We start from the raw sequence: 12,467 nt of genomic DNA on the forward strand, positions 1-12,467 counted from the left end.
ATAAACATTGGCAGGGATGTATGTACATGTGTGTTTGAACATGTGTTGTTGTTGGTTATGTGTAAGTGAGTGTGGCAAGATGTAACACGCACACGCACACACACACACACACACACAGTTTGTGTGTACTGTGGACAGCAGTGAGCTGCAGGCAGAATCTCAGGGGTTTTGGTTAGCTATTTGTGCGATTATGCACGTGTATGTATGTGCTCGTGCTTCAAGCGTGAGTGGTTTTGTCTGGAGCCCTACCCAATTCTGTTAGGGCTTGATGGCTTCTTGTACTGGAGCACTGCAGTGTCAAACTACCATCAAACACCCCCAAACAATGAAATGAACAGCTCGCTTCTGTAAAACAGACACAACCATGGAAAGGTTGTTTGTTTAGATCCTAGAGTTTTTGGGGGTGGTATTTGTCATTTTTAATCGACCTTACTAACCAGCTAAATACTAGCATTTGTTTCTAATATAGTAAAATGACATTAATATAAAAAACAATTATAATTTCTTTGTTTCAGTCAGAGCATTGGACATCTGCATCATTGCAAACAGACCATTTGCACCAATGACCATGATTCAGAATAGTGACTTATCAGCTGAGTTGCTTGTGATGTCAATGCCTTGTAAGTTTCTCGATTAAGACACTGAATCTATTAGATTTAAACATGACCAGTTAAGGTGAGAACAGAGTTAATATTTTCCTGTCAATAATGGCAGCTATGCCAGAGGGATGGAGGCAAAACAGCAGCAACGTGAATAGCACCAACGCTGGCTGTTAGACTCCAGTGGTTCCCAAACATGACCCAGTTTCAGCCCACTAATATAAACAGGACTGGCATTTCCACCTGACCACTGGCACTGGCGGGTGTCGCAGATTAGGCCTGGCCACAATTCATACTGCACGCTTTATGATAATACTGCTTCGGATAAAAGTGCACATTTCCTTGTTTATTTAGCTGTTGTGTGTGTGTGTGCGTGTGTGCACATCCCTGTGTCAATTCAGAGGATTTTACCCATCCAAGTTTCACAGTGTGTGGAATATTGCTTCACAGCAGCCAAATGAATTCAAATGGAGATCATCCCATTGACTGAAAAATTTTAATGAACAAAACATGCATGAAAACCACATGCATGAAAACCACTAAATCATCATTATATATATCCAAATACAAAGAAATAGCCTTGATGGATAATACACAAGTTAATTAGTCCAACCTGCGTGGGAAACCGGTAACATTTTAACAGGATACAAAAAACCTGCAGTTTTCTGTTATGATGATCAAAGCACTGCAGTGGAATATTGACCTCAGCCCACATGAATGTAAAAGTACAGAACAAAAACCTTGAAAAAAGCATTCCTTTTAAAAAATGAAATCAAAACTTTTTTTGTAAAAAACGATTTTCTAAATTGTAACAGCAACATCTAACATTGGAGGATCATCTTCGTTTTATTGGGTTGCCTTTCTCTCTCCGTTGCCACTGTCAACAGTCATCCCCTTTTTACACCTTGAAGCATTAAACAGAGCAGGAGGCAAAAATCGTTTCACCTATGTCTAGCTGCTGACTCGCCCAAAGTCACAAGTCAGCCACCAAGGCCAGAGCTGACGGCTTTGAACTGGCACCATTGGAGCCATTCAGAGGGCTTTTTCTATAACGCCCATCTCCTCCCCCAGAGCTGAAAATTGGAGGCGCTCAGGGCCGTGGAGCTGGAGGTCAGCCTCATTGTGTGCAGAAATGAATATACTCCCAGTTTAGATGCCACCGCTGCAAGCACACACATTCAATTCATGTGGATGTTTTGTTTTGTTTTTTTTCTTGGAAGCTGTGGATGCGGAAAATAGGCCCGAAGCTGAAATTCTTTTTTTTTTCTGTGCTTTTCCTTTCACAGCATGCTTAATAATGGTTGCTTATTGTGTTTTTGTTACCCTTTCTTATACACGTGTACACACACACACACACACACACACACACACACACACACACACACACACACACACACACACACAAGCACTCTCACAAATACTGTCTGTTCCTAATTTATACACATTCATACAGACTGTGATCATTACACAGCATATATCCCTAAAAACATACTAAAGGGCATTAAATAAAAAAAAAATAAAGATATAAAAAAGTATGTTATAATAGACATCTATATGATGCTGGTAGGAAATTTTTGCTTGCTTTAATGTAGACAAAACCAATCCACTAGTGACTTCAGCATCAGAGAGATCTTATTTGAAAGTAATCCTACAGTGAATTCACAGCCCCTCTCCAGATTAAAAGGTAACAGTAATGGCCTTCGCCTGCACAGTTTCTTTCATCACCTGGTAAGTTGGCAGTGGCATTGGACTCACGCTTCCCTGCCACGTGGCCTTAGCCAATCTGAGAACAGAGGCAGCAGCTTTGTGCTGGGTCTGAACCACTTGAAAAAGGCTCAACAAGCATTTACAAAGACCTGAAAAGCTCCTGCTGAGACTGTGAGGATGTGTAGGAGCAGCAGTGCATTGAGTGTAGTGGCTGCATGTTTTAGAAGAAAATGTCTTAACTCATTATTTAATGTTAAGGTCTCAGTAGTAAGTAGTAGTGGGGTCTTAGCTTTAGTGGCAGTGAGTGATGCCTTGTAACACTTTTGAGTGCTGTTGCTGTTTGGATTTGTTGTTGAGATTACAGCGTGGCCTAATGCCATGCCCTGAGAAGTTCTTTGCCACTGCTGAGCTTTTTCATGTCTATGTCAGTTGGTGAAAGGAGCTTTAAAAATGTAAAATTTGACTTGATGAGACTTGCAGACACCCCAAAAGAAAGTTTGCTCTACTTCACAAAGCTTTTTTTTTAAATTTTGTAAACACCAAAAGTATTTTTACATCTAGGCCATTAGGATGTCATGACATAATTTTGCAGCCAAGCCTGAGTTTTCTTTAAAGACAAGGGCAAAAAAAATACATTCCTTGTAAGACTTGTTTATAAATATTCTCAGTCATCTACAGTAGGTCAGGGGATAGAATGGAAAAAGCTACGCCAAACTGCACTGACAGTATCATGTGTTTTTGGACTTTGTACTGATTATATAGCTTACCACCAATTCTCTGTGGTAAAGGAGACCATTCAAGCCATGCAAATCCTTATCATCAGTGTGTCACCGTCTCAATATCATATATAATGGAGACATATTTTCTTTGCCCAATGTTCATGTTTGCAAGTTCTCTGGATAAATAAGGTTACTTTTCATAGAGACATAGCAATGCTTATTCATTTTGTATTTCTAGACCAGAATGAATATAAAAAAAGGTTTTGTCAACATCCATTTCCATTAATAACTTAGGGAGAAGATGGATTATGAGATAACCCTGGACAAAAAAGAGAGAGTGTGTGTATGAGTCACTCTTAACTATCCAGTTTTATTTCTGTTTCTCTTCAGAGCGTAACACATTTCAAGATCTTTTTTGTGTTTCACATACATACATGTGGTGCTACAGCAGTAATATAAACTACGCATGTTATTGGTATACATGCTGGACATAGCATGTGAATCTGTGTGTGGACTGTGTGTGTTTCTTCCAGTAGAGATCAGTTCATCTCTCCAGCAGCAGACCAGGACAGTCAATTAGTACTTCTGCATCTAAACACAAGTGGTTTGCTGTGCTGATTGCCACTTGTCTGCCTCACGAACCGCCAGACAGAAGAACAGAAGACTGTGTAGCATCAGTATTAACAGGTTTTAAAAATTTCAAACTGGAAAATATAGTTGACCTTCAGCAGAACTACTGAAACGTGGTGAATCATCTTTAAGACCAAACAATGTGTCCTGTTGTCTTTAAATGTGTACTCAAAGCCGTGTAACATTGAAACACGAAGAAAGCACATTCAGTTTTAGACAATGTTAAATGCCTTGTCAGGCCTTATCAGGCCATTGGTTTGAGAACTGTTTTCTCATGTGGAGAAAGGTAACCGATGTAAGGATTGATTCATTTATGCGCTAAATGTCTTTTAAAATCGGGGTGTATTTGTCTTTCCTGCAGATAGCGACAGTGAAATCTCCAGTGGGACAGGAGATGTTTCCAAAGACTGTCCTGAGAAAATCCTTGAGTCCTGGGGAGGAATCCTCAACAGATGGTAAGACTTCAAAAGAGACAGAAAGACTGAGAAATGTGGACATTGCACATGACAAAAACATATAGATTGAATGAAATGGGGACAGACATTTGGAATCTGGACGGAGAGATATCAAAACAGAGATACAGCAACATAGCAGGAGAATGTGATACATGTTAGAAGAGGATTTGTATACAGCTGGATAATGAAAAATCAGAAAAATGGGCAGGTAAAGAGAGTCAAGGAGAAATAAAGATTAAAAAAAAAAAGGACATGCAATAGTGCAATGGTATAGCAAAGAAAACAGATTGCAAACAGAAAATGGAGTGTAAACTAGTGTAAATATACCATAAGGGTAATAAATGCGATTACGGCATGAATTTTAGCCCTTTAATAACTTCATCTTAAAAGCACTATGACATGTCAAACTGATGCTTCATGCAGACTGCGATTTCAAAGTACAGGACTGGGGTCCTCTCCATTAGTGCATTTTGATAGTTTTATCATTCCAATTTGTATGGAAAACAGTTCATTTCAGATACAGTCATTAATTTATCTGCTATAACACATACTGTCATTATTCTAATACTTTGGGCATTTACAACAACCAGCTTTTGGTCCAGACATTGTCATAATGAACTGCATAAAAGATGTTTCTGGCTTTTCATTTGATTTCACAGTCTGTTTTCTTGCTGTTGCATCAGCACAATGAAGGGGAGTAGTTTATTGGGAAATTGCTTTCATATGGCCTCAATAAATGCATTATGATGAGATTTCAAGCATCATTAAAAAGAGTTGACAGTGTGTTTTCCAAAGCAGGGTATTTTTTCACCTGGGAGAATGCTAACAGCATAGCAGCACTGCAGTTAATACTCCAGACTGTAGTATTGTATTTTGTAATTGTATTTTGTACTGTACTCAATACCATACTCAATAACATACTTAATGAGGTAGGTAGTACTATAATTAATACTGTAGTCAATAATGCAATCAATCTGTACTTGTCTGACTATTGTACTCAATACAGTAGTTCATATTGTAATTTTCGTACGTTTTAGTGAGGCAGCGAACCTTGAGATACTGATAAGAAATGAAATAGGCTGTGGTTTTACTGGGCAGCTCCCATTGTAATTTAGTGTACCAGTGGATAACCAGTGGGTGCTCAGTCAGCTTTCCATACCTGGCCAGAACAAGGAGGGGGAAAAAACTGCATTCTGATCTAATTTAGACTACAATTATTAACAATGTTTTTTTCTTAACACAATACAGTATTAATGTCAGTGAAACAGGAATACTTAAGTGTGAGAGGCATATAACTGCACTTGATTGGTCTTTCTACTGTCACTGCCCAACTGTGACTGTTTCACTCAAAGATTATAATAAATAAATAAAAAAATCAAATCTGTCCAGCTGCAGGTCAGATAAATATTTAAAGTGACTAAGTTGTATTAAATGAGCGTATAAAATAATGGATTACTTGTGTGTGTGTGTGTGTGTGTGTGTGTGTGTGTGTGTGTGTGTGTGTGTGTGTGTGTGTGTGTGTCAATAAGGCATGGAAACCTGTCCACTCGTCCGAAGGGTTTGCCTTCACTGGTTCGCAGTGGCATTCCTGAGCCGCTCAGAGCTGAAGTGTGGCAGCTGCTGGCCGGTTGCCACGACAACCACGACCTGCTTGAGCATTATCGCATCCTCATCACCAAGGTAAAAACACACAGATCTAATAAGAAGTTGCATTTATACATTTCTCATGTTTTTATGTGGAAGAGCTAATACGGGACACATCTCAACAACAGCTGTCTCATAGGTCCTAAATGTACTTGCTATCGTTTCACTGGTCTAAAAGTTGGTCTAGACGTGTTTGCCAATAGAGATATGAACCTTTAGCATTTGCAGTGTTGTAAGTATCCATAGCTCGTGTTTGTGGATGTTTTTTTACAACATACAGTGGTTAACAATCTGTTGGTTCTCTCAGGTATAGTCCAAGTCTTGGTTGTGTTTTGGTGGAAACCAGATGAGTGGTGTGAAAGATTATGATATCATGTCACTATGATGAAAGTAAATTGGGAAATCTTTTCCATATTGTGTCTTATCTAGAATGTACTATCAAAGACTACCAACATCACTGATACTGCTGTTGTCATTACAGCTATTCGTCTTAACTGTTTGTTGTAGAACACTCTCATATAGCTGTGACATTTAAATGCATGCGGTACTGTCTCTGGACTATTACAGCTTGTGTTGGCCCTTTGGCCTCCCAGAGAGCTCGCAAGACTTCAAAGTGAATTTTCAGACCTTTCCTATTGTACTGTTGGGTGTCCTTCAGCCTGTGTTCTGGTATAACGTATTCGGTGCAGTTTAACTTTGCCTTTTTTGGTCAGTTGCGTTGGAGAAAATACTGTCATACGAACAGGTGCGCACGAAACTCTGGTGCGCCCACAGTGCCCGAAACAGAGGATTTGGATCTGCTGCTGACTGAGGTCGCTTTCACACCTGTAGTTCATTAAATTTGGTCTGGACCAACTTGGTCCAGTTCATTCCAGTTTATTTTGGCTTTTTACAAACTAACTAAGAGGTGCAAACTTGAGGTCACATGGTCTGAAAGGTAACTCACTGATCAGACAGTTTTGGGTGAATGTCATTCTGCATCATCAGCACTATGTGGACTCGTGTTACTGACTGCAATAATTTTAGTACCTTGCTGAACCTTGACCTGTTTATTGATTATCTATCCTGTCAAAAATAAATACGTAATTAAGAGCATGGTTAGTCAAGACTCAACAGCTCAAATGAACCAAACTAAAGGTATGAACACTCCTGTTCTTTTAAACCAAACCAGACAGGTAAGGTGTGAAAGCACCCTAAGACCACTGACGACACGAATGGATTTCAGTTTACAATTTACAGTTTTTTTTTCATGTTCTTCACCAGAATGACTTACAACTTGTGCAACTGTAGAACAAAGTAACAGTAAACATGTCACCCAAAATGCGCAACCCAAACACCCAAATTGTCCTTGCCAATGTTACAGGCAACCAGTAGTAAGGAGGCCATAGTCAAGGTTAAAGGTTAAAGCAAAGAATTTTTGAGAAGACTGTTGCCAATTTTCAAAAGAATAAGTAAGTGAAATTCAACCGTGGGAGTATTAGTCATATAAAGACAATGCTGTTAATTATGAGTTGCACTGCATGAGACTACAGCTCTATGTAATTCTGTCATATTGAGACACCTTTGAGTTAGTTGCACATTGGGTTGCATGATTATGATGAAAATATCTATTACTTTGCTTGATATATTGATATTTTTATGATTTCATAATCGTTATTGCTGCCTTAGTTTCTTGTTATCTGTGTTAATCTTTTTAGAGCTTTTTTCAACTATGGCTGGCAGTGATTTGCCAGTTCTCTATAGTAAAACTAAGATCTTGAAACGTGATCGAGCAGCTGTGTAACCAAGGTCTGTGACCCATCCTTGGATTCCTAATAAGAGATTTTTAAACCAGTAAGTAGAGTGACAAAGCTCCACTGGACCGGGCGGCGGCGGCGGCGGCAGCAGCAGCAGCAGTAGGAGGAGGTGATATAAACACTAAAAGCAGACAGAGATCCTTGCTTTTATGGATAATACAATAGTCTTTCTCTTTGCTGCACAGAGATGGGTGAGACTACCTGTCTCAGTCAATAAGCAGACAGAGAGGGGGATAGATGGAAAGAAGAAAAATGGATAGATGGAAGAATGTGGACCCATAAATATGAGGTCGTAGTCACTGAGGGGAGAATTGGAGAAAAGGAATGTATGTAAATGTCAAAAGAGCAGGCAGATTTCTCTCTTTAGCTTAGTCACATTTTGTTTTTCGTCTTTCACCTGCTGTGTAAATTCCCCAATATTTCAGTTTCTCTCACCATCTTTATCTTTTAAATTGGGACATTTTTCTTATGTACTCCGTGCCCTATTTCTCCTCCCAGCTTCCACTATCCTTTTTCTTTCTCTTTCCCAGAGTATCCTTCTTTTCCCTTTCACAATTCCTGACTTATCTTATGTGCCATCTTTTTTCATTGCTTACACTTATTCTTCTTTTCTGTCATATGCGCCATGTTTTTCAATGCCTCTCTCTGTCTCTCCCTCTCTCTCTCTCTTGCATTACATAAAACTAAGCCTCTCTAGTTCAGCTCATTTATTCTCATTCCACTGGCTCAGCCACACCCACATCCTCTGTCTTACTGGAGTAGTGATGGTATTGATAGGTGGGTGGCTGGGCTATTAATAGCTGCACCAAATGAATGGAATTGAGGGAAGATGGAGGCGGGAGGGGACGAGGGAAGAGAGGCAAATGACAGCGATGGCCAGGGCGATGTGGAGCTTATTAATGTCTGTTGTCTGGGCTCAGTGACGGTGTTAATGCTGATTGAATTCTAAGTAACTGGACTGTCGCCCTAATGGAAGTGGTACTAGTGTTTTAAATCAGCACGATGTATCAATCTGGGTTCTGGACAGGCATTGTGTTAGTGACCTACAGCTGATGGGTGTTTAAACCATGTGTGGTTTCTAGTCCTAAACCTACAGTATACCACCAATTCAGACTTCTGTTTTTTTATTCTTCTTGATGATTGAACCGATTTCAATTGTGATTATGAGTTGTAGATTCATAAAAACAAAGTCCAATATCCACGATCATCAGTTTCATTTCATGACACACTACTTTTCTAAAGAAATATGAGGTACAGCATGCAGGTTCTATACCCAAAAAGGTGAAACAAATGGGATTCACTTATTTTTCACCTATATGTGCATAAATCTTTTGTTACAGCTGCTATAAGAAACATCATTCTAAAGGTCTTAAAAAGTCAGGGGTTTATCTTAATGAAACGATCAGACGCCCTGAATGAAATGTCTTTCTTCATATCTATATTATATTTTTCACCCTTAGGAATGAATCCTGTGCACTTGTTCTCTAATATAATTTACTGTAGCTGCCCCATGTTCTTCTCTAATATAATATACTGTAGCTGGCCCATGTTAGTGACGCAAAGAAATGAATTGAGATAGAAAACAGAGAAAAGGTTGTAGAGTTTCGTATGAAACCTTTCTAAATAAGGTTTTTATTCTGTTAGTGTCCAAGTTTGTGCTAGAATATGCCATGTTCAAACAAGTGCTATACATGTCTTTTATGTGTTTTCAGTACAGATAGATGGTAGATGGATGGTTAGTTTTACACGGTCATACCATAAAATGACAAGATGCCTTCTCAAAATCAACCAGCCCCTTGTACATATTGCTTACTGAGGCCATAAATCATGTTGCAAGCCTCCAAAATGATCTTTTCCAATGTCAGAACCACTGGGCTAGTCTAAATTACTGAGCATCTAGCAGTATGTGGCCCTTGGCTGGCTAGCTTGATATCATAGATCGCAAGTGTCATGTTTAGTATTGTACTGCTCTCATTTACAGTCGTCACGCATAGTCACAAATACACACTCTGTCACACACACCATGGCCTTAGGGCATCTCAGACATTCACAAATAACTCCTTTCTCAGCTGGTGGAGCACTGTGTTTGGGGTTGGGGTTGGGGAGTTGCTAGTGACATTTGAACAACCTTTTCATCTCCCTAGAGCTGAACAGGCCCAAGGTGTGCTGCCACGCTTGAACCTATAGCTTAAAAAAGCTCAGCCAGCTATTTCCAGGCCAGCCTCTCCAAAGACCAGTTTCACTCACAGCACAGCCAGTGTGTTAACAGAGGTCAGGATCTCTCCACAGGTACAACGGCTGTAATCAGAAGCTGGAACAGCAGTTTCACCACAGCAGGCTGTAAGGAGCCTTACACTGTATGAAACTGAAGGTCTTCCAAGGAGATTGTTTTGCAAACGGAATTGATTTTTTGTTATTACCTTTTTTTTCAGTCCTTTTGTACAATATCCTGCAGTTTTCCCCCTGGCTAAACAAATCTTTACCAGTAAGAGGGTTAAAGGATTTATACCAACTATTAGCACTGGGTGTCATTTATATTACATGCATTCTGATTTTAATTTTTCCAAAGCACCAAATTGAAACATAATACAAGTACTGTATATCAATGCATATATATAACTGGTTAAGTAGATAGAAATGCAGTAGATACAAATATTGCTCACAGGAATTGATAAATGGAATCGAAAAGTATGTTTCTACATAATCCTCATGTCTCTTCATTTAATTAGTATCCTGTTCCAATTTCAGAACTGTTTTGCGATGCCCACCCTGCTTCATCTAGTGTCGTACCATCACTTTTATTCATCACTTTTATTTGGGTATTGTGGATGTGCATTGGCCTCAACTCTTGTCCTTTGTACTTTTGATGCCAACTAAATGCTAGTGAGCACATTGTGACCCCAAGTTTCAAAAGGTAAACCCTTTTTAGCAGTAAACATTTTATGTATCTGTTATTTTCCACTTCTTTCCAAAACGTTAATGGATTTCCCACCTAAGACTTAAACAAGCCCAGTTCCTTACAAATTCTTTACAAAGCACGTAATGAAATCTAAGAGCAAATTAGACTAGGACTGTGAGGTTTACATTTTCATGTTGAGTCATATTTATGCCAGCCGTCAGCTTAGCAATGACATTTAACGTCCGTGTACAATCAAAGGTACCATCAGCCATGCAGCCAGGCTTGAATAATACTACACCTACGCCTGATAACCCACATACAGATACATGGAGTACAATGTACATAAGATAGGCTGCCATGGTAACTGCAAAGGTCTATGGACTTTGCTTGAAGTTGTCTCCATGACAATTCAGTGTCTCCTTTCACCTTTTTCTCTTAACATTCTGCCTTAGTAGATTAAGTACACAATATTTGGATAATTGGACTGTGGGTAGGTGGGTAGCTACTTATGAATCCATCCCAAATTTCACCCGCTACATCTACAACCTTCTGGCAACCATTGCAGTCACTACTGTACAACATGTGTACACATGCAGGTAGTTCGAACCGGATAGCTGTGAGAGTCTATCGAGTGAGTTGGATAGGTGTTTGGGCATAATTGTAAGACTGCACTGCATATTGGTAGTTGCAGCAACATTATATGGGCAGGAGAGTGCTCGTTTCTCTGTCAATTAGAATCATCTCAGTTAACTGCAGCACACAAATCCATCCTTTGTTCTTAATACAATGACATCAAAGTAGTTATACAGTAGTGTTTCATTTCTAATAGATTGCAGGGAGTACTATCTGTTCTGTTAAGTATAAAATATGATTAATTTGATATGATGCTATCCCCTGTAGGTGGTCGTGTACTCTAAATGTATAGTGGCGGTGTAGTGGAAAATATGCAGTGTGATCAAAGCTAAAATTAAAGTTGTTTTTCTTAGGTTTTCAAACACTTCAAAGATATAGGGTTTCTGGCCCTAGCTGAAAATATAGTATGGATGTATGCATAGATACAAATCATGCACATACATAAACATACAGTCAGGTACATAAGTATTTGGACAGTGACACAATTTTCATAATTTTTCCTCTGTACACCACCACAGTGGAAACGAAGCGATTAAGATGTGATTGAAGTGTAGACTTTCAGCTTTAATTCAAGATGTTTACCAAAAATATTGCATTAACCATTTAGGAATTACAGCCATTTATATATATAATTCCTACATTTTCAGAGGCTCAAAAGAGGCTCAGTTTCGTTTTTAGCTGTTCATGGGAACTCTGAACATGTGGTCCAAAGAGGTGTCAATGCAATTGAAGAAGGCCATAATTAGGCTGAAAAAATAAAACCAAACTATCAGACAGATAGAAGTAACTTTGGGAGGGGCTAATTCAACAATTTGTTACACTCTTACAAAGAAGGAATATACTGGCAAGCTCAACAACACCAAAAGGCTTGAAAGACCATGAAAGACAACTAAAGTGGATGATCATAATATCCTTTCCTTGGTGAAGAAAATCCCTACACAACACGTAGCCAGGTCAAGAACACTCCTGAGGATGTAGGTGTATCATTGTCTACAAGTCTACAATCAAGAGATGCCTTCATGAATGTAAATACAGAGATAACCACAAGGTGAAAACCACTGGTAACACTTAAGAACAGAAAGGCCAGATTGCATTTTGGCAGAAAACATGTAAAAAAGCCTGCCCAGTTCTGGAACAAGATTCTTCAGACAAATGAAACCAAGAGTAACTTGTACCAGAATGATGGGAAGAGAAGAGTATGGAGAAGGAAAGGCATGGCTCATGATCTGAAGCATATCACATCATTTGTCAAACATGGTGGTGGCAGCATTATGGCATGGGCATGCATGGCTGCCAATGGAACTGGGTCACTGTTGTTTATTGATGATGTGACTGCTGATAGAAGTAGCATGATGAATTGTGAAGTTTATATGGCTATATTATCT

General features: G+C 39.2%; 1 protein-coding gene across 4 annotated transcripts in view; it reads left to right on the forward strand.

Moving 5' to 3' along the window:
* Positions 1-12,467, forward strand: part of rabgap1l (RAB GTPase activating protein 1-like) — a 120,724-nt gene that overhangs the window by 24,601 nt on the left and 83,656 nt on the right. For all 4 annotated transcript variants that reach the window (XM_040127766.1, XM_040127765.1, XM_040127763.1 and 1 more), the window contains 2 exons: positions 4,017-4,110; positions 5,640-5,790. In XM_040127766.1, coding sequence (XP_039983700.1) covers positions 4,017-4,110; positions 5,640-5,790 — 245 coding nt within the window. The remainder of the gene's footprint in view (positions 1-4,016; positions 4,111-5,639; positions 5,791-12,467) is intronic.

This window comes from Xiphias gladius, chromosome 6, assembly GCF_016859285.1.
Source record: "Xiphias gladius isolate SHS-SW01 ecotype Sanya breed wild chromosome 6, ASM1685928v1, whole genome shotgun sequence".
NCBI classification, from domain to species: domain Eukaryota; kingdom Metazoa; phylum Chordata; class Actinopteri; order Istiophoriformes; family Xiphiidae; genus Xiphias; species Xiphias gladius.